This window comes from Aptenodytes forsteri, unplaced genomic scaffold, assembly GCF_000699145.1.
Source record: "Aptenodytes forsteri isolate BGI_AS27 unplaced genomic scaffold, ASM69914v1 Scaffold195, whole genome shotgun sequence".
Taxonomy (NCBI): Eukaryota; Metazoa; Chordata; class Aves; order Sphenisciformes; family Spheniscidae; genus Aptenodytes; species Aptenodytes forsteri.
The window spans coordinates 2,133,643-2,157,003 of NW_008795317.1; the positions used below are offsets into that span (position 1 = coordinate 2,133,643).

The window sequence follows — 23,361 nt, forward strand, 5'->3', positions numbered from 1 at the left end:
CAGCGGCGCTTCCCTGTGACCTAAGACGTTCGCTCCGGGCCCCCGCGGCTCCGGAAGGCTCCCCTGCAGCCCCTTCTCACTGCCGCCCGCTCGGAGTTCACCGCGGGGCTCCGCAGCCTCCCAAGCGCTCTGGAAGATTTGGTAGAGCCAGGAGAGAAGTCCTCCGCGGGCTGCGAAGTTAGCTTTCCAGGACGGGCTAATGGCAGTCCGTGGCGAGGAGCACCGCTGCGTCGGGAAGGATCAGCAGACTTGGCCCACTCCTCCTTCGGGCAATGCGCCCTGCTCGCATCTCCGCCTGCCAGCCTGCCGGGAATACAGTTACTCTTTTTTATTATTTACATCTACGGTACAGAAATAGCAAAACGAAACCCATGCTAAATATGCAAAGAACACAGACATTAGCTATTACCGCATGCCAGTATTATTTGCTAATTACTCAGGACACACCAAAGCATTTTTCACAAACGCAGACAACGCAGCCATCCTCCAGCCGACGGTACCGATGCAACTGTTTTACCGCTCGCTCCCCACCACCTACTGCTGCACTTTGTTCTGTCTTTCACATTAAACCACTTCTAGGAAAACCAGTTTATGAGGAAAACACCATGCTAGCACGTGTACAAAAGCACTAAGGCTGACGAGAAAGAAGCAATCGGAAAAAGAAACGATTGAGCTGTGTTATTGGGATTGTCTTAAGATGAGCTCTAAAAATAATAGTAATAAAATGGTTTCAGAAAGATTCTTCTTTCGCTAAAACGACTCAGCCTTGCCGCTCCCAAGGGCGTCAGTCCACATCGCATTAAGATTCTGGAAGCCCAGCAAAGGCGTAGAGGCCATTACTACAACAGAGACCTTTTAAAACACTCCCTCTTGCAAAAATTGAGGACTGTTTTTTTTTCCTTAGCTTTTAGGAATGTCCTGATTAGTCTGGGTACTACTTGTCCGGGACGTTCACAGGAACATCCCTCAGAACAACAGGCATTATGTTTCTGAAAGTAAATATTTATAAACGTAAATGAATAGTTTCTTTGGAGATGGGATTGGGTTCCCACGTCGGACGTTTGCTGCACTCATGATCCTCCTCCTACTGCAGAACATTGGAATTCCCCAGAACGGAGCTTCGTGGTGACAAAGATCTGTCAAAAGGATCGCCAAATATCAGGGTGCAGGCGTTACTTTTAAAATCACAACTCTTACGAGTCAGTGAGCGTAACAGGAGGCCTGGTTTGCATGCAGACAAAGTCATACCCCTGAAGCAGCAGCAGAGATCACAATCCCCGAATCTCGGTGCTTCCTTTTGTGCCAGTCCAAGGGAAAACTTCCCAGTCAGTAACAGCACCAAGGATTTATTTTGCTGCTATAATTATTTCAGTGTACAAAACTACACTGAAAAAGAGGTTTAACATTAAAGAATAATTGAGGCAACTGAAAAGCAGCAGCCTTCACTAGTGGTGAAAATTAAGCACATTTTTTTTCTGAAGCTGTACTTTAGTATCAATTTTAAGGATGTCTGTTACAAAAAATGGGCCAGTTGCTTATTAAATGGTCCAGATACCATTGCCTGTATATTTTGCCCCTCCTCTCTACCCAGCTATAATTTTTGATGCCTAATTCATCAGTAACAGACTATATAAGTGGTGTTAAAGAACTTGTTTGCGTTTTATATCTCACATACAGCTTCCTGTGATCTTAAAGCAGATGTCTATTGCGACGGTGCCTGCTTTTAACTCGCTCGGAGAAAGGCAAACTCAGGTGTAGCTGTTTCAACCTCAGGAAAAGCCGGAGGTTCACCACATTTATTGAAACTACCAAGTTGCATTCAGTGCAATTTACAGCGCACCATTTTGCACTGGAGCTGAGAGAGCCGCTAACTCATCTACGGCTTCCTTTGCGTTTTGAAACACACCTCTATGCAAACAATTTCAAGATGTTTGTCTTTGCCCTGGCTTTGCCTTTGCCTGACCACATTTCTGCCTAGCACCAGCTGTAACTTCGGTCCGTCCCTTTCTTTTGCTAGCAAGAGGCACCACAACGTAGTTCTCACCTTCGTCCTAAACTCTGCCCTAAGCTCTGCAGTTCTGCTCTCTTCATACACGAACTCCCACATATATAAGCTACCGGTTTGTGTTCCGTTTTCTATGAACTGTGACATTTCCAGAATAAACGCTGTATGATTTAAGAAAAATCCCAACAATATAAAGATGAAGAAAAACCTAAGGACAGAGGTAACTGTAATTCCTTTTGCTCACGATCAACTGTAAGACAAATTAAACTGCTTTACTATGATGTGCAATGTTTAGTGATTGTTTTATTAATGCAGAAATACCTGCTTAACTTCATACCCATTCTGATTTAAAGTGCAACAATTAAATCTGTTATTGTACATCCATATTCTGCAGGTGTTGTTCCTAGAAGACGTCGTTCAGATTATGCCTTGCATTTGTAAAATCTGTCATTTTTTAGTACCGTTTTGCTTTATTAACTAAAATAAACTGTACAAAAAGCTGTAGAGTTACATTAGCTTTGAACAATGTAGGATACACGTTCTCTGCCAAACTTTAGTGTGCAAACATTTTACATTTTTTAAAGTGACAAAATTAAGCCAACCTTGAAGTCAGAGTTCATTACTACATTACAAAACAGGAGACTAGATATGGCAAAAGAAATTCCCCACCGAAATCAACACCATTGTATAATTTTATTTCTAATTCTTAAAAAAATATAAATGAATTTAGAAGAGAATCACAGTATAAGGGCCCTAACATATTAGACCATTACAAGGTACATAAAAATAGAAGACACAGATTTCTTTGAAACTTTAATCCTTTGATTAAGCAGCAAGCATATCACTCTCCAGGCAAACACTGCTTAAAACAAACCCTACCCCCCAAAACAGGACGTGCAAACTGTATGCACATATTCTGCAAAGCACACAATAAAGACATTTTGCTATGTACATACTTATTTAGTACTACAAACGCTAGGAGTTCCCTACTGTGTGCTACAGTGTATGTAAATTAAGAAATACTACCTACCTCTGACCCTCCCTCCCCCCTTCAAATACAGCACCTTTGCCCAGTTATAGAATATTTAAACAAGATTAAACGGAATTACAATGTACTGAACAGTTTTATAGCAGTTGGTGGTGGCCAACTGTACTGCAACACCCAACATTCTGCATACTGAAGTCTACCGACAAGAGACGAGACAAAAATTAGCAAAGGTACAATACACACACCTGGGAGACGCAATGCTAAAAAAAAAAAGAAAAAAAGAAAAAAAGAAAAAAGAAATCCTGAAGATGCATCTTGTCACCATTAACAATTAAACTGAGATACTTAGGATGTCAAAATGTACCGGATCGGTTTCGTATCAGTTTTAAAGACTGGAGAGCAGCCAGGTTTGTGTGTAGCTGGTGAGGGGACACTTACGACTCCCAGAACACAAGTTTCAGTGACCACGAATTCCTCGGTGCTTACTTTACAACGCTGCTTTTCTTAGACGAGAGGTCACCTGAAGCTCACGTAGTGGCTAAGCATCTACTCTGATGCAAAAGAAAATTCCCAAGAAGGACCTTTTGTACGAGACCTCAGCACACCAGTGAAAGCTGTTCGGAAAGGAAAATCTCTCAAGTTTGGTCTGAAAATATTTTAAAATGAAGAATAAACCATAAAGGTCAACACCTTAACTGCAAGTCAGGCCACAACTATCAAACTTTAATACTAGATTTACAAATGAAATAGGATCTGATGCTATAAGAACTTCCCTTTGCACAAAAAAAAGACCTTAGCCAGCTGCTAAACTGATCGTTAGACCATTCAATTTATCTGTGAAAGAGCCTAGTGAGAGCACATTCCATTGTCAAATAAAGTCTCATTTTAGTCAAGGGCAAATCTAGTTATTAACAGAATGGATTTAAAAGGATTTTCAAACACCGTTTCAGCTGTTGGCAAAAATAATTTTCTACAATAGTATGGTAGTCAGCATGAATGTTATTACGTAGTCAAGAATGCAATATTTTTCAATAGCTTGATTCAGATCACACAGTTTCAGACACTGCTACTCAAATTTGCAGCCTGGTTTACTTGGAGGGTAGAGGCACCTACTTTAAAAAAACAACAAACAAAACACCCACAAAAACTGACCCCTCCCCCCCAAAGCACTGCTGGGCATAAATCAAGGTTTCAGACAAGAACAGTTTAATGAATGCAGTGGAAGAAAACCTTTCAATCTCCTAAAATTTGGAAGCAATAATTAATACCCAAATGCAAATTTTACTTAGTCAATAAAACAAAACAAGCAAACCCCCCCCCCCAAAACACCCAAGCCGCTAATCAGTTCCGCCAGAAATAGCAGAAATCGGAGATAATCATTTAACAGTAGGACTGGGCTGGCAGCAGGTAACTCTACTGCCACAATATTCTACTACCACCATCAGCCTCTATACTTCCCTCACGAATTCTTAGGCAAGATGTCAATGATCTAACGTACTCAAACTGCAGACAGCCATTCTCAGAGGAATGAAATTCTGCTGTACTTAAATTAGAAGAATTAGTGGAATAACAAATTAAATTAATGGTTCTTGCTATATGGTTCCTCTCCTGTCACCCCCCTGGGTGGTAGGAGTTGCTGCCTCCCTCTCCACCCCAGCCCACAAGAGATAACGCAGCAGGGAACTGGACTCCGGTTTTCAGTTAACTTCTATGAGTAGAACACGCGTGAGATTTAGTAAGTTTGGTACAATAGCTCACCGAGTCTTCAGAATACTCTTTCAGCAGAGTATTTAATAAGACAGTACCTTTTTCAACAAGCAAAAGTGTTCTGGGAAAAACACGAAGAGAAGAAACACCTACATTTTACAAGTGCGTGAAATGCTTCTACTGTTACCTAAACAGGGCCAAAAATTCTGAACCTAAGGCCATTATTTTTTTTGCACTAAAAAGTAAAAAAAAAAAAAAAAGGAAATTCACACACACACACAAAAACCCAACGCTACATTTAAGTCTCCTACAATATTATCTATTCCTAGATTTGCCAGACTACTTTCCTGTAGTTAGATGCTTGACTACAAAGAACTGTAATAAAATAAATAGAGTAAAAATCAGTTAAACAAAATCTTGGTGTGTTGAACATTTATTCATTTAAGAAGTTAGCTTCCTTCCACAGTTATTCATATAGAGGAGGGCTGTACTGTAGGCATTGTTCTGCTGTACAAGTCTTTGACATAAAAATATTTTTATACAGGTGGTCATTCATGTGGTTCCGTTTCTAGTTATTAGCTTGCTCCTCTGTAAAACTGGTCTGATACCTGTGAAGGCTTGCTCTTTTCTCCCCTTCATTATTTGGAAAAAAAAAAGTACATTGATACAATTTTTCAAATGTAGGAGTTAGCATAATTCTGCTTTATTTCTTCAGTGCAGAGTGGACTGGGATTCTGTCTGAATTCCAATAAGCGAGGGTGGCTGCTGGCCGCTAACCGTGGTTAACACTGGCCTTGGGTTGAGACGAGGAGGCATGGAATTAGCTGGGCGGATGAGTGGTGGGGGAGGCTGATTTAGAGTCGGCCTTGGCTGAATAAATCGCGCCTGCTGTTGAAGTGGCGGAGGCTGACGATGGAGAGCAGGAGCAGCAGGAAGCGCTGGACGAAGTAACGGGGGCGGCTGATTTAAAGTTGCCATGGGAGCGGTAGGTGCCGGAGCAGATGCCTGTGCTGGAGGTGAAGGGCCTAAACACTGAGTGGCCGGAGCGCTTTGTGCCTGCACAAAGGACAAAGACAAGACTGCGTGAACAGCCATCCCAGCCAGAACGCGATGCAGTTGGGCTGCCACTGTCCACTACACAGGAAACAGCATTTAAAAAACAAAACCAAAAAACTGAGAAGTTACTGAAAAGAAATCACCAACCAAAACATTATAGACAGCAGAACTAAAAATATTTATGAAGCAAGAGTCTTCTTTCTAGAACAAGAACTGTATTTTAACAATAAAACAGTAACGTGATCGTCACTATGAAAGGTGCAGTCCTGCTCCCAGCTGGTTAACGACATTGGCTGAAGTTCTATGCAAGCTCATCATCATTCTTTAGAATGCGGTTTGCCACTCCACACCAATTAACCTTACATTATATCACTAAATAAAATGCTGTTCCTCAACCCATGCTTACTTATTTCTGGTACACAAAACACACCTCATCTTCTTCATCAGTGCTCTTTCCTGATGGCACATTAGAAGTATTTTTTGTGTCCTCCCCTAAAGCAGAAGCATCACCATTAGAAGCCAGGGTTCCTTGTTCCGCTTCCCATTCCTGCAATACCTCCTCTAAGTTAAACCGACGCCTGTAGTTTACAAAGAAGTTCTTCACTTGGCCAACAGTCTTGTTGCCAATTACATCTGCAATAGCTTGAAAATCTTTACCATATTTTCGGACACCTGGAAGGCAAAGTAAATAACATAGCTGTGAAGAATCAGTCAGACACAGCTACGTGTGATGTATTTATAGAGAGAACCTATGGGACCTGCAAACCAAGGACTCGCTAATTAGGAGGACTTCTCAATTAGGAGAAGGCCTCAATTTCCATTACAACAAAATAATTTTTAATTGCACAGCTATCAACATACAAATCAAGAACTTTATTAAAAGGTCATTACCCACTCTTCTTAAAGAACCTGGCTTACTCACCAAGCCACCCAACCTAAAACCGCAGAGATCTGGCCTCTGACGAATGAAGTAAATCCTTCGGTGTGCTTGCAGTAAGGGCAGAAGCCCGACAAGTTCAAGATGGGAGAGGGAGGGTGACCGAGCACATGTGTATAGCTGTAAACAGGGTATAACACTAGAAATATCAGGTGACAAAGGTGGACAGCTTCTATGGGTTCCCTCCGTGCCAGCTGCACGCAGATGTTTCTCTGCCCACAACCTGTGCAGCAGGAGTGGTAGAGGGCAGTACCTACTGGACCAAGCACAGGGCAGAACAGGGAGGCACAGTTCCGTAAGTCACGATATACTGCTCATTCCTCCACTTGTGACATGCTCTACTAAAGCTACGAAGAGCAACTGGCAAGCATTCACCTGACAAAGTCTTTTTAAAGCTTTCATTCACCATTCGACCTGGGTAGAAGAATCTGGGGTTTTGGGACAACCACCTGGGGGAAGGTAAGTAAATATAAGCCATTGGTGTCTGTTTATAAGACAGCCCAGCACAGGCCTCTGGGACCAAATCCTCCAGCAAGAAGCAGCATGACAGAAGATCTTTGCACTGTTCTTTTCATTCATTTTCATATTGACATCAGTAGGTCACTTTTGTTTACAAGAACTTCACAAGAAAATGCTGCTGGTCCTTTCAAAAAATCCCAACGTGTGCTTTTTAAAGTTCTAAAACTACATTTGCATATAACACAAAAACCCCCTTGAGTACAGCATTCCGTAGTTTTTAACCTAAAACTGGAATTATAATCTAAAGTTTATTGATTTTCTCTCAGTTGTATTTTGGGTATGTGTCTAGTTCTTCTTCCTCTCTCCTGCTTCAGAAAAATCCTCAAACTCTCCAGCATCCTAGAACACAGCTTTTAGCTGCACAAAATGTATCTTTAATCAGAAGTGTCCAAAAGTTTGGAGACTAGAGGAAATAAAACAGAGTTTTATTCCAGACTCAGTAAACAGAAGACTCATCTTTTGCTCTCCGCTATGCATGAGTGAATTACAATTTGACTCCTTCTGCGAAGCTCCTGATAACTAAACTCATTCGGGACATATTACAGTGCTTAGAGGACAGGCACTCTGTCTCATTACAGGAAGGGAAATTTATTTCTGATTCCATGCCTCACTTCAGAAAAAGAAGCAAAGGATTCAGAAAGTGAGAGTTGTTTCAAATCTGAAAGCTATGTTCCTTCTCAACTTAGTTGTGAAGAGCATGACCTTCAGCTTGTTCTGCTCTTTACTTTCTTCGTTAATAGGCACTTCTGATGTGGTAACGTACACTCACTGCAATTTAAGAGAGAAGTTCAGCTCTAGGATAGTAACAATTTCTGTAGCTGAACCTGATGTTTCAACTGTCAAGAGCCCAGCTACATTATTTAAGATCTTTTCTGGGGCATACAAAAGAATCCAACCATCCTGACTGCAAGAACCTTGGAAAGAAAACAAAGGGACCTAGCAGAGCCACGCGGGAGGGCATGTATCTAGACAAAGCAAAGACAGGGATTTGGCTCTGTGCTTTATCAGCTGTACAAGGTATCAGCTATACTCCTTAAAAGCTGCGTGCGCCCACAGAGCACTCCCTCCAGTGTTTTAATGTTCTTTGATCGCCCTACCATTACTACCCTTACTAATTTATAATGATCATTAAATGTCCACTGCAACATATCTAACGTCCTGTACAATTCATCAAGTGAGCAAAGTGCCCAGCAGAAAAAAGCGCATTTTTGTTTGAAACCTAGTTCAGACTTTTAGTGATTTCAACCTTTTCTGTTACTATGCTGTCTGTACTCCTTCCTTCCCCTTAATCTGCAAAATGACTGAGCCTATTGGCTAACTTCAACTAAAGTTGTCAAAAATAAGGTCTTAAAGCCTATTTCCAAGCAAACAGTTTGAAAAGTGTTAACTTGCCTTCACTGAGAGCCCAACTGTAAGAAATATCTAAAGAAAATACAATTTCCTTACTTTAGCTACACACAGCACTACTCATTTTGGATTCTTTTCAGAGTGTTATTTAGTACTGCTCTAGCGTCACCACAAAGACTTCTACACAATGAGGTAGTAGAACCCTTTTAAGCTGCATCAGAAACAGAGGAAGTTCAACACATGTTTATGAAATTTTTATGCATAAGGTGCTGGCATATCTGTAAGAGTTGATGCCAACTCATCACCCATTTCAAATTGGTGCGCGTAACTTTCACATCCTGATATGAATTCTGTGCTACACACCACCCAAATAATTTCTAAAGCGTTTAATCTGTTATTCAATAAGAATAATTTTATTAGGTTGCTGAAAGTGAAGCTCAAAAGATGACTGCATAGCCTCACTTCACATGTATGAATGTCTTTCTCCTGGCTCATTTGAAAGTAGCCCCGATCACGGGAATGCTTCAACCTCTTGAAAACTTCGCCCAGTTGCAAAGGTTCACTTGAACGTGTGCGTGCTCACTATTACAATGTTTCATCTTGAACGTCTAACTCAGAGAAACTCGTAACTCCAAGTTTGATGCTGCCTACGCTGCTTAACGCTGTGCAGCACAGCGAACACGGACAGGCACACAAAACATTAGCCTGGGTCCAAAGCAGTATAATACAGCACCACAATGAGGCAGAAATAGTTAACGGCAACCTCCAGGTTATGAGAGCTGCAGTTTCACTGTGATGGGATTACAGTGCTCCTGGCAACTACCTTACATAGAGTCAGATCCTGGTTGTCCCAACTGTTTTCCACTGCAATGCTATGAAAGTCATGCACTGCTTTTCAATTCAAATTTTGTTGTTTTGAACAAGTCTTCTAACATTTCTGCAATCGCAATTTTCATGTGGCTGAGATCTTAGTTTGAAAAGATGATCATGCTCGTACATTTCTATACATAAACAAAGTTTGTAACTTAAGAACACCTCAAGTGATAAACTGGCCCATTACATTCAATAGCTATTCAGACAACATTGAACAGTAACCTGATAAATTATACCGCAAAAGATCAGCTCAGAGATCGTAAGTCTGAGTCCACAACCCCACTGCAGGCAGCCACACTGCTTTTAAGATTACACACTCAGTTCTATTTTTAGGTGGGTTTTTTCATTACCTCCTCTTTAGTTACTGCCAATCTCTCGAGATTAGCCCACAGATGACAAGAGTTTTTTTCATCTTTAGGAAAAACAGTACCAAAATTATATTACTGCAGATTATTTTTATGATTTCCATGGTAGGATTTAATGTCTGAATTCAAGTGAACAAATCATAGAAGTGCCACCTACCTGCTTAATGCTTACGATTTCTGTAAAATTATTAAAAGCACATGCTAAAACGTATCAATACATTTGATGAAATAAATCTTAAATGTACAAACTAAATGTCCCCACGCTCAAGTCAACTTCCAAGTTCAAGCCTAACACGCACTATGGCAGCTTTTAGTACAGCAACCATGGCTACTTTCTTTTAAAAACGGAGTCAGGGAAAAGACGGCGTGGCTCCTTCATGCCTAAGTCTACTAGCTCGAGCAGTTATTTTGAAGCAAGAGATCAGGGTCCTTAGCCTGAGGGATGGGAGGTTAATACCTACAGCACTCTCATTCCAGGAGGGAGGCTCTACTACCGGGCAGTAGGTAAGGGAGGGATAATAAGACTACTTTGTCCCTGGCGTTAAGGTGCTCTCTCATCTCCATTTTATACAGTGGCAAAGGAAGGGGACTAAAAAGGAAACAATACGTGTAAGCAGCACATGTAAATTCAATGAAAACAGGTTTCTTCCGGAAGGCCTGATTCCTCACCCCACCCTTAAGTATTGAGGCTGACTACCTTTATAAAACACAAAGCATTCCCTAGAGAAGAGACCAGAAGACTAGAACTCCTCTCCAGGGAGTCATCACCAGCCCTCATTCTTTTGCCCATGCTCCAGTTTTATTATTTACCTTGTCAGTCACACAGTGCCATAGCTTAACAAAAGCTCAATGCACACTCATCGCTTCCCAAACTGATGCTTAGTGAGAGCTCCCATAACTAACCTATGAAAATGCAAGATGGTTTGAATCCTTTCATGCTAAGGCAGGCACAATGAACCTGCATTTTCCCCACTTCTCCAGCAAGCATTCTACTTGCTAGACTATCATATTAAAGATAGGCATCTCCTTCAGTTGCATTTGGGAACAAAACTTAAAAAGTGAGCTTGTTAGCAATACTGAGAGGATGAACTTAGGACAGAAAACGGTTTGGAGATGCAAATCCCAGTCTGAAGCATGTAAGTTGAGAGGCATGACTTCAGACACACCATGCTCTTCAGCATTTCCATTCACACTTCGAAATAAACCTAACTTTAGGTTCAGTTATCTGGCTAATAACTACCAGGTATGGCACACTTGACAACTTTACACCAATATCCTGATCCAACTGAAGGTTTTATACTAAAATTCAGTCTTCCATTTTAAAGGAGGCGAAGAATACAGAGAAACAGAGCAGATGTGTATAACTGAACCGATTATATTATCTTAAAAAAGATGATCCACAGAAGTGAGTCAATATATAGTGACTTCGAGACAGCATTAGGCTCTCCAGATATTTCCCTTGCATGTTCCTTGATTAGGCAGTGTGTGTTGAAGCAAGACGAGAGTCAGTTTTCCTTCATATAAATGAAATAACTGCAAATTAGCTGTGTCAATAGCCTACTAGAAAGTGTTGGGTTTTCTCCAATAAGACTGTTAGTCAAGTATCCATATCCAGCTTCAGACTCTTAAAAGGCCTCCACTGGGAAGATATCTGCTCTCTTATCCCCTCATGAACAGAAAAAAGTAACTGTAAAGCAGTTTTACTTCTGCGTTTTCCTACTTTAAGAATACGGAGAGATGTCTTAGTAAGTGTTTGCTTCAAATTTTATTACTTCAACTATTACTTCGGTCTTCCACTTTAGAGAAATTCATGTAAGGTGATTTAGAAGATGATTGAAGGGACTTGTTGGTACTACCACAGTTGTTAAACCCAGCTTAGTTTTCCTATTCGAGATTTAATATGGGTAACTGAAAGACTAGTGTCATGTTGCTTGAATGAATGCCCTAAATATTCTCACTAGTTTTGCTGTTTTCCCAGTGACTTTCTTATAAGACCAGATAAAGTTTAGCTTTTCATTAGAGGGAAATACAAACGTAAGCCTGAGTACCTCTTCAAATCCTTTGCATCAGATTTCAAGCCGCTACTACTATTAACATACCTTGTACTGCAAGAAGCTGCTCTTCTGTGGTCCAACGGGCATTGATTTTCTGATTAGACTATTAAAATTAGAAAAATGGCACAAAGATCATTAAAATGTTTCAACAGCTGCAAAATATCTGAGCATCAGAATGTGTTTTACTTGCACTACATTTTGTAACATAGGTAAAAATCTCTTGCTTATAAGTCATGAATTTATAGTTTAAGATTGCTTTCATGAACAGGAAGTAGCATTTAAGGATTTGAGCTCAGAACTACACCAACGATTTTTCCTCTGTTTTATTGCAGTTCTTAATATCAGCTATATCATAACTTATGCACAAGCTAATGATCTTTATGCAGACAGAATTTGAATTTATAGTTACATTTCTCTAAACTATTAGGACTTGGTGTCTGGAGTGTTTTGCATTCACGTTATGTTTCATATCCAAGCCTTTAAAACAAGCAAAAAGAGAACTTCAGTAGTAATAAATCGTCAGCATTGGGCATACTTCAGATGCCCAAATGTATATATAGTCATGTTTTCACACAGAACATAGAATTTACTGCTAGTAATCTACATTAACTACTTTTAACCAGAAAAAAAACCCATTTATCAGGGCTCAATTTCAGCTCCCTATTGTCATGAACAGACATGACATTTCAGTTTCTTCTGCTTCTTTATTTAGCCAGTTGCCATAAAAAAAGCCTACCACTAATTTCTTGTAAAGAAGCCAGACAGACTCACCCCTGCATGTAATTCAATGGATCCTGTTTAGGGGCTGCTGAAATGCAAACACTATGCTGCAGCAAAACACATTTCTGTAGCTTCCCACTAATGTAAGTGCAAGGCCACAAGTTCTAATATTTATTCTGATTTACCTCAGGAGGTTTGAATTCTTCAATCCCGCCTTCCATTTTCTGTTTAAGTGCACTGTTTACTTGCTTAGCATTTTGAACCTTGGTCAAAAACAACAAAGTTAATCAGCTCCACAAAGAAAGTTGGTCACTTTACACATATATCTTCACTAGGATTGCCACAAGTGTACCTCCTAAGTTAGAAAGAGAAATATTATGGTTTAAGGCTTCACTATTTTTAACTGTTTAAAAAAAAAAAATTTAAAAAATACAGCACAGTTTACTACGGAGAGAAAAACGTTTAAGCCAGTCTTTCAAAAGAACAGTTTGTCTGCAGGAATATTAAAAGTAGGACATAATAAGCAAGTTTTGATAGCGATGCATATGTTCTTGAAGAACAAAAAATATTCTAGACACAAAACTTGGTTCTTAGATATCTAAGTGAGATGTACTGTATACATTAACTTCTTCCTTCTCCAAAAAGCACTTTGGGGGGGGGGAAAGATTTATGAGATGTTTCCAGTTAGTTCCTTCTGACAGACTGCTTTTTATTGACCTTAGATCATCATGATTTCCTTTAAGGGCGATTCTTGAAATGATTTAAGCTATTTAAATAAAATATCTTAGTCTATAAAAAGGAGAGAGCTTCCAAATCATACATATACATATCTATTAACCATTTAAACCTGACAGTGATGCACATAAGGTAACATAGGTAAGAAAATAGTTTTGCATACTATGGTGCACAGCTATTACAAGTGTTCTTTAAGTATGGACACAAAAGCAGACAACTCAGTGGGAGATTCCAAAGGCTGCATCTCTGAAATCACTGCAAGAAAAAAAGAGAAACACAACCTCAAGGCTGTAACTCACCTACACTTAGGCTAAAGAGTGAAACCCACCTATGCTATTTAGCCCCCGAGTCCTGCTGTGACAGAAAGAAGCATATTTCTCCTGTAAAAGAATACAAGGGAGCAAAAACCCCATGAAACCCATTATTCACTCCATGATTTTGCAACATGGCAGCTCTTAGCCGTCTATAAGGAGGCAGAAATTCCAGGAGATAAGCCTTGACTTTGTAGCCCCATCGCTCCTAGAAAGCAAGCATGCACATACTGCTGTACCCTTAGAAGCTGAATAGGTTCCTCGTTTCAACTTTAAGTGCCAAAAGTTAACTCCTTCATGCAAAGGATGCAGGCAATTGTCGTCTTAAAGGTGGAGACTACAAAGCTTTTCTAAATTTAATAAGAAGTAGAAAGCTCATCAATTCAAACAGAGAAATTACTAGGCCCATGACTTACTTCCCCCCATACTTCCATGGTATGTGGAGAAGGACATCCAGAAAAACAGCTACAATTTTAAGCATAACAAATGTAACTTCCACTGCTTCATTGGTCTTATTCTCACTTGTCACACAAATACTTTTAACAAAGTTAAAAAGAAAATCAAATCAAACGAGACTTTGGTTTTCTCCTGTCCCTAGATCTGTAACATTGTTTTCATGCCATACTCCCCCCCCCCCCCCCCCTCCACCACGCCCCATCTTGTTTCATATTATCCACAAGAGCAGATGAACATAAAAAACAAAACTGAAGAATAGCTAGTCAGCTAGTGTCCAGCACTTCTGGTGATAACTGTGGAACAAAATTAGGAAGACTCACATTAAAGAAGTTTCAGAATCTTCATAGATAATCTTCAAAATCATTACAATCAGAACAATCTGAGACAAAAACAAAACAAGACCAATAACCCATGGTACCTGTCGCTTTAATGAGATTAGTTCCATATCCAGCTGTCTAAGAATTGTGTTGGCTGCATTGGGACTACAGGAAACAGCTATCACATCTTCCTGGGTCAGGTACATGCCTTTTGGTGGACGGCATTTGGAACGCTGAGAATGGTGGCGATGCTGCAAGCTCTGATACTCTCTTCTACCCAGACCTATTTTGCTGGTCTGAACAGGCTGCTCATTATTGCCCTTTAATTTACAAGAAATAAATCATTAAAGAATAACAGTATCTTATATACAACTTTAATAAAGTATCACATAGCATTGTAATGCCCTATTTATGACCAAGAAAACTTAAGCTAACATCCTCCTCTGCATGTAGTAACCAAACTGGAAGTCATCTTGTTTCATATTATCCACAAGAGCAGATGAACATAAAAAACAAAACTGAAGAATAGCTAGTCAGCTAGTGTCCAGCACTTCTGGTGATAACTGTGGAACAAAATCAGGAAGACTCACATTAAAGAAGTTTCAGAATCTTCATAGATAATCTTCAAAATCATTACAATCAGAACAATCTGAGACAAAAACAAAACAAGACCAATAACCCATGGTACCTGTCGAGCAGATGAACATAAAAAACAAAACTGAAGAATAGCTAGTCAGCTAGTGTCCAGCACTTCTGGTGATAACTGTGGAACAAAATCAGGAAGACTCACATTAAAGAAGTTTCAGAATCTTCATAGATAATCTTCAAAATCATTACAATCAGAACAATCTGAGACAAAAACAAAACAAGACCAATAACCCATGGTACCTGTCGCTTTAATGAGATTAGTTCCATATCCAGCTGTCTAAGAATTGTGTTGGCTGCATTGGGACTACAGGAAACAGCTATCACATCTTCCTGGGTCAGGTACATGCCTTTTGGTGGACGGCATTTGGAACGCTGAGAATGGTGGCGATGCTGCAAGCTCTGATACTCTCTTCTACCCAGACCTATTTTGCTGGTCTGAACAGGCTGCTCATTATTGCCCTTTAATTTACAAGAAATAAATCATTAAAGAATAACAGTATCTTATATACAACTTTAATAAAGTATCACATAGCATTGTAATGCCCTATTTATGACCAAGAAAACTTAAGCTAACATCCTCCTCTGCATGTAGTAACCAAACTAAGTCTTGCAGGTGAGCTGATGGAGCATACCAGTCATTTGCTGGATAAGCCTGCGTTAGTCTTAGAAAGGCCAGTTTTCAAAACTACTTTTTTTTTTTTTTAAACATGGCTGAAAATACAATACATGGTATAGAAATCACAGTCTGAATATTATAAAAGAGGGCAAAAATCAAGAACCTCTTATGTAAGCAGAAGGTAAAGAATATATATATATATATATGAAAAACATGTTTAAACCAAGTAATCGGTTTATTTTTGGCCAGATATGAAGAATTCAGGTGAAGATCAGGGGAGAAGAATAAGCGGAAGTCAACCAGGATGGGCAAGAATGCAAGATGACACTTTTCCCTGGTGCAAGCACTCTAACTCAGAAAGCGATAGTGCTGTTTGCTTTGGGACGGGATTTGAGATTTAGAAGAGAGAGGATGGATTTACTTTTGCAGTCATTATAAAAATCCATGTAATTTAGCAAACTTAAGCCTTTGTTGTTTGCTTTTTTGAAGTGGAAGGGGATAGCAAAGAGGAGATGCAATCTTTGTAACTGCTGTTTTGATATGTTTGGACATGTAAAAATTTCAGCTTTGTCTTCAGTGGGCATTCCTGCACAACAGCTAGTCTGCACACACGTGACTCCCATAGGGCAAGCAGGTAGGTTCCTTACAGACCAGGAGGAGAGAAGCAAAAACAACTTTCCCTGCAAGGACTCTCCAATTCCAAGCAATGCTAAGTACCAGAACAGAGACGGGATTCAGGCTTTTTGCTACTTCAAGCAGCTCCCTACTGCTTCTCTCTGCTGGCATCTATGCAGGTTAAGAGGAGGTGGTCATCTGATCACAGCGAAGAGAAAACAAACTGCAGCAGCCATTATTATTATGTTCTGTAGCATTAGTACAGATCAGCAAACAGTATTTTGCTCTACTATGCTTGACCTTCTGCCACATCCTCTTCCCAGCTAATGTAATATCTTAATCCAGTCCACAGACTTCATAGAGGCAATCTTAAAAGCACTTAAGATATTTGCTTTTCCTTGGAAAGTTGATATAGAGCCTTACATCTTTGACATCTAAAAATCCCAAGGTTAAGTTTACTTCTGGCCCATTTATACTATTTGTTTTCTGGTTCTGCATTGCTCTTTCAGTATGAAATTGCAGTTCCTGTCTGTTCAGTCTGGATTTAAAGTGAAAATATTCTCCCAAGCTTTTGACTTGCCAAGCTAGAGTGTTTGGTTCATTTTAGTTTTCTCTGGTAACAGAAAGTTTCCATTGCTCTGCGCGTTCCAAGTAGCCTACTCAGTTTATATCTTGCTTAGGAAGTGGAAGCATGCAAATCCTACCAGAAATATTAGATCACAAAATTATCTTATGTAGATCCAAATAGCTCATCAGAAACTGCAAACCTATTTGTCCTGTTCCTAGAAGTCTATGAACACACTACTTTCATTCTGGACTGCGTGTAGTGATTCAAACAATAACTAAGGAAAGTAAATTGAACAAAATAGCCCTTATCTAGCAGTGGCTTAGACAGCAACTCAAATCAACAGATTGCAAGAACATTGTTACAACAGCAGAATAAAAAGTAAAAATGTTCATTATTAGACCTTGTGCCATTTCAAGTTCTAAAATGCAAAGAAAACATTTAGTTTCCAACAATTCACAACCAGTAAAACTGTAAACATATTAACAAGACAGAGGTAGGGGGAATGTTGTTTTACCAGGTAGCGATAGCATACATCTCTTATAAACTTGAAGATCTCCGAGGAGATAGTGAAGGTAATGAGAGATGTATTTATGTCCCCAGAATGGCAAAAATAATACAATAACATTTTGTTTCAATCAGAAGTTGTCAAGACTTTGATCATCTAAAAACCCTGTGAATTCAGCAGGCTGCAAGCTAAACCTCCTTACTACAAATCATATTCTTCACAGTAACACATTCACAGAAAACAAACAAACTGACATTCACCATTAAGCTATCTGTTACCTCCTTTTTGGCTTCTTTTTTGGGATCGTAATCACTATCATTTCCATCCATTGGATGAGCTTCTTCTACGTCATCATCACTGAGGACAGATGATAAGAAGCTGGTCATTTCGTCTATTCTTTAACCCCAAATATAAATATGTATCAGGGTAAGACAGAATTATCTACTCTAAAATATCTACTCTAAGTATATGGCATCTCAGTTGTTTGTAGTTTTCAAAAGAGAGCTGTTACAAACATATTCCCTTTATTAAATTCTAATAATTATTATGATAAACAAGCAATCCTAAACTCTAGTTTCAGAATTACTTTAAGCAGTGCTGGTACTGCTGCCCAAAAAATTTGGTGTCACCTTTCTTCAATTCAACCACTTGTGCCGGCATGAACACTTACACGGTCAACTATACCAAGGCTAGAAATAACCTTTCATTTGCCACATTAGTTTTAATAGATCAGTTCTGAAACCACTGCACCAGGTGTATGAATAAACCCTTGCTGAAGTCTGTGGAGAGCAAAAGGGGACAATATAAGATGGGAAAACACAGGACTGCTTTTTCACCAAAGTCCTCAAGATCTAGCAATTTGGGGGGGGGGGAAAGGAATGAAATCTGCTGAATTAAATCAAAGAGAAAAGGTTGAAAAGATAACAGTTAGTTTAGTCGAGTCCAATCCAGTCATTCACACGACAATTTCTTAATAAATGAATGTAAGAAAAACCAACAAAAATTTCTAGTTATTACCAAAAAAACCCCAAAACCCAAATGCTGTATTAGAAGCAAATTTATTTTCTTCTGTAATTTTTCAGCCATAGGGTCACTAAGTAAGCATATGAATTTTAGATTTCAGGAGTTCTTTTCAATAACATATAATTAAATAGACCCTTTTGCTCTAGCTAGGAAACTTTCTGTAGATGTAAAATCATACTTTCCAATATAAACATGATTATGTTACTTATACATTCAACATATTAAATCACTTTTAAAAAAGTGCAAGTTAATACTCAAGTATACTAAGTGCAATATAATTTTAATTTCATAGTAACTAGGGGAAATGTCATTCCCTTCTATCCAAGACAATTTAAAGCTATTTTGAGCTCTAGTTCTCTTTGACTGATAGCAGCTCTAAGTCTCCTAAAATAAGATTTATATTTAAAGTTTTGTTATAAAACAGTACTTGGGCATTCTGATTGCTACAGCTCTTTACAGTGGTTGATCTTTCAGTTTAAATACCATTCTAGTTCAAAAAAACCCAAATAAAAAAAAACCCCACCACCCAGAAAACCCCCACATCCACAAAAACACTCTCCTCCCCACACAGTAATATAGGGTTAGACTTCTCAAATAAAGCATTATTTCTAAACCACATCCCCAGACTTCAGCTTTTTTTAAACCCTTGTTTTCAGTTATCCATTAAAGCACTCGTGTGTTATTACAACTCACACCGACTGGAGTGATATGGTTCTTAAAGCACAGGTACCAAACCCCTTGCTAAAAGCAGAGACATTACCACAGATGCTTGAATCTAAAAACACAGTTCACACTGAAACATAACGGCTGGAAATTACTCTGACAATTCTACCTAGAAAGACTTCAGTCTCTGGTTAGCTACTTAAGAATACAAAGCTTACCTGTCACCTTGATTATTTCTATTAGCTAGTTTTCGAGCCTGCCGATCCATCAAACTTGTCCTAGAGCGAGTTTTTTTCCAAGAATAGTAATATTTCACAAGGCTTGCAATAGTCTTGTCTGGAAGCTAGAAGAATTCATTAACATATTAATACTTTTTTAAATTAAAATTCCACCCAAGATTATAATTCTGCTCTATTTACAACCACCTTTACCTAAATATCTTAAATGCATGGATGAGATGGAAAGGAGGGATGTATTTCGTATACAGTTTTAAACAGGGGGGAGGGGGGCAAAGGCTTTTATCATCAGAGTGAAAAAGCTATAGGTCCAAGACACGTGATGAAATTAACTGCTTCTGGTTAAAATATTACTTTACCATTTGCTGGATCCTGTGAAAGCTCTTTCCATGGAAGCTAAATGCTTGTTCAAATAGGACTTTATCTTCAACTGTCCATTCATCAGGGAAAGGAGTGAAGTTAGGGAGATCCGCAAGGGACTTCTCAATATTGTGTTTATGCCAAAACAACATGCCGAGAGCCTTTGAAAAGAAATAGTCCCTTTTTGGATTTAGTCAAATTTCTAAAATGTTGAGACAAGCTAAATAAAACCCTGCAATTTATTTATTTAAAATAAAATTTGACTATCAGAACCCCTTCTCAAAATGTATTTACAATTTTATTGGCTATGTACTGTAGGTTACAAAATTCTCTTTGGAGACGATATGAAGAGTGGGCACATCTATACTTTATTAAAGCTATGAAAGCTAGACAAGTTTGGCATGGCAGCAGTAATTCTGAAGTAGCATGAACTAGGCTGATAGGCTCAAATATGACCTGCTTTCTTTCTTTACGAGCATGTATCACCTATACAGCTCCTTATAGGTCTTCAGGCCTTTATTACCAGCCCACTCAAAAAAGAAAATAAAAATACTTTTCAGCAGCCAGAGGATCATCCAAAATGCAAGTCTGAAAGTTCAAAGTGAGAGTGGTCTTTCTACAACTCTCCAATCCACAAATAACAGCACGGCCACTTCCATGTCACGTGCACCTAGTAAGAATTGAAATTTAAATGTATTTTCTTACATAATTTCATTTATCGATATTCTTAAAGAATTTTACACTGATTAGACTTTCTGCTAGAGAATCAATGACAGATTTGATGCCAAGTCTGGCATTGGAATTGGGAAATGTAATCCACTCAGTTTCAACCATACAGTGCAGACATGATCACCAGTTGTTCATCAGCTCTCCAAACCCCTGATTTCACATATTCTAATATCCTGGACATAGCAAACCTCTTTTCTTGTTGAAATGGCAAGTGACAAGCGCCTCTTGCAAAGATAATTTCTATTCCACTGTGAACAGTCTACAAATATTTTGTACCAGAATTGGTTTTGAAAATTAGCCTTTTTTGTAGACTTATTTTCATAGAATCATCACAGAATAGTTTGGGTTAGAAGGGACCTCTAAAGGTCATTTAGTCCAACCCCCCTGCCGTGGGCAGGGACATCTTCAACTAGATCAGGTTGCTCAGAGCCCCGTCCAACCTGAAATTGTATCAATTTTGAGATCCCTCAGTTCCCTCTCTCCCCTTACAAAAGCCAAGCCATAAACAAACATCACTAAACTGCAGGTATTCTGGACATCGTAACACTGGCAGCCTCTTTTTCAGATAGCAGTTGACTAGCAAGTCTTTGCTATTATGAGCTTCCATCCTCCAAAACGTGATCATACAACTTGTTTCCACTCGTACACCAAGTACTTTTTTGCAATAGGTAATCTCACTTCTACATAAATTGGTTAATTTATGAAGGAAATTGCAAGAGAACTAAGTGCAGACCAGCAAAGTTTTATCATGTACTTTTTACAGGATGGTGATTAAAGGTTATTAAAAAAAAGTGAACTTGTTTGTTACTCTCAAACCTAGAATTTGATTCAGTTTTCCTTCCTCTGAAGAAACACTCACTTAAAATTGGTTTGCCTCTTTTTTTTTAAAATACGCAAGAAACCTTTCCAGTGCTGTCCCTATGGCAATTAATGGTTCCAAATTGTACCGTATTTTAATTCTAATATTAAACATTAAATTTGTAGGCTGCTTTCCTAAGAAATTCTTTAGCTAAATATACACACACAATTGCATGACATGCCCAGTGTATCAAGAAACATACCAAACCTTTCAAAAGTGCACATTACAAGCTGAGCATGTCATGAAAACAAAGAGCTCAATCTTTTGCAGAGAATCCAGACCACAACTGTATGCAGATCCATTTAACTGCAGTTTGCTGCCGTGCCTGAAGAGAAACAGCGTTAATTAATGGTAACCAAGGGAAAAAAGAGTTGTGTTATACTTTTATATAAAAAAAATCCTTTAAAGGAGCACTCTCATTTCATAGCACTTACCTGTTCCACATTGTATCCATGTTTTTCCTTTGCTATTGCTATATATTCATCCACTGTAACAAAGCAATGTCAGAATTATTCTTTAGTACTTTTAGTTCTGCTATAAGGTGACACAGAATTAGCCATCTAACATGGGAAAACAGTCCTCCCATGCTTTAATACACTGCATAGGCCCAGGTTCCCCAAAACGTTAAAATATATTCATAGCTTCATTAATAATAAATAAACCCACTGTCTTTAATCCAACATTTAATTTTATAAATTTTCTATACAAGCTAATTCTCAGTGAAAAAGATGCTCTCTATCACATTTTTACTACAACAAAGCCACAGAGGGTCATCATTTATTTATTTAAATCAGAGACTAGCTGGTTATTGAAAGGCTATATCTCTGTCTTCTTGGAACCCACTCCTAAGAACACAGACACACTGGGTGTGTGTGCAGACACCTGGGTTGGTTTTAAATTGAACTACTTCTACTGTTTGTATTCCCAAACGTTAAAAATTAATGTAAAAAGGTCCTAGATCGATGATTATGCATATCCTCGATATTAAAATAGTTTTCACTGACCAACATTAATTTTAACCATAGCATGAAGTCGGTTTTCAATAGAGAATATGAAAATTCAATAACTAGGACATCAAATTCACCAATAACATATTTTTTAAATCATATTTGGCCATACTAGAGCCATCTTTGAGTTGAACACTTTCCATCATTGGCAATTAAGTCCTGCTAGTTTTGATCTTCAACAAATATTTTTTTTATTTTTAAAGAATAAAGAAACAAACTCTTCCCATTCACCTTCTACAGTTCACAATTAAGTGGCAACTAAATGTAGTTGAAAGGAAGCATGATTGACAAAAGGAAATAATTATATCCTCATTATTCAAATGGAACAGAGACGTCCTTGCCATGAACTGTTGCAGCAAAGAATTAATTGTACTTTAAAGGAATGAAGAAACTGTTTAATAATCATAGTTGTACAGCATTTCATTTCTAACCGTTCTGCAGTAGTAGAAGGTACGTCCCCTCAAACGTAGGGGGACACAAACCTCTAACTACTGGTAATAGATAGAAACTGTCCTCAGGACCAGGTTCTCATGACTGCACCCTCAAAGTTTACTCCCCTATATTATATATGGGAAATTCTAGCATAGGAGGCAGGTTTAAACTAGACTAAACAGATAATTGATCACATTTAGTCAGATGAGTCTGTATTTCAGGTCACTTTTGAAGGGAGAAAATGCTCAGTTTTTCCTGAGCATTCCCCTTGAACTGGGCCTCAACACATCTTTTCTGAATTTATCTACTGCAATTCCTCCTCCTAGAAATTTAGAGCAGCAAGTTCCTCATGCTTAGATGTTTTATTCTTTTATTAATAACTAAAGGTTTCACAGACACTGATGATGATACAACACAGGCAGTGTGATTTGAAACAAAGACTTAACTATAGAGTAAGAGAAGGTGATCTTTCCTTTCCCCAGAGTTCTCGAAATAAAAAAAAATAAAAGAGAAGCTTTGTGTTTAATTTACTAATTTGCAATTTCACTGTGTGTAAAACAAAGAGCAAACAGGCACACCAGAAACAATTACTTAATTATACTTAAGCATCCAAATTCCTAAGCAGGGAAGGACTTACACTTGGCATCTGGAATATTATGATATGGAGACCATACAAGCATCCCTCCATTATCTTTATCAGTATATTTTGT

The 23,361-nt window shown here is 38.7% G+C and overlaps 1 protein-coding gene across 1 annotated transcript; it reads right to left on the bottom strand.

The window, feature by feature from the left end:
- Positions 1-4,339: 4,339 nt before the first annotated feature.
- On the bottom strand, positions 4,340-23,361 carry RCOR3 (REST corepressor 3). Its single transcript, XM_009279603.2, has 10 exons — positions 23,289-23,361; positions 21,647-21,699; positions 19,624-19,785; positions 19,247-19,371; positions 17,621-17,699; positions 15,279-15,497; positions 12,757-12,834; positions 11,897-11,954; positions 6,187-6,428; positions 4,340-5,756 (listed from the first exon to the last, which is right to left on the bottom strand). The coding sequence occupies exons 1-10, from the start codon at positions 23,329-23,331 to the stop codon at positions 5,412-5,414; spliced, it is 1,404 nt and encodes a 467-aa protein (XP_009277878.1). The 5' UTR covers positions 23,332-23,361; the 3' UTR covers positions 4,340-5,411.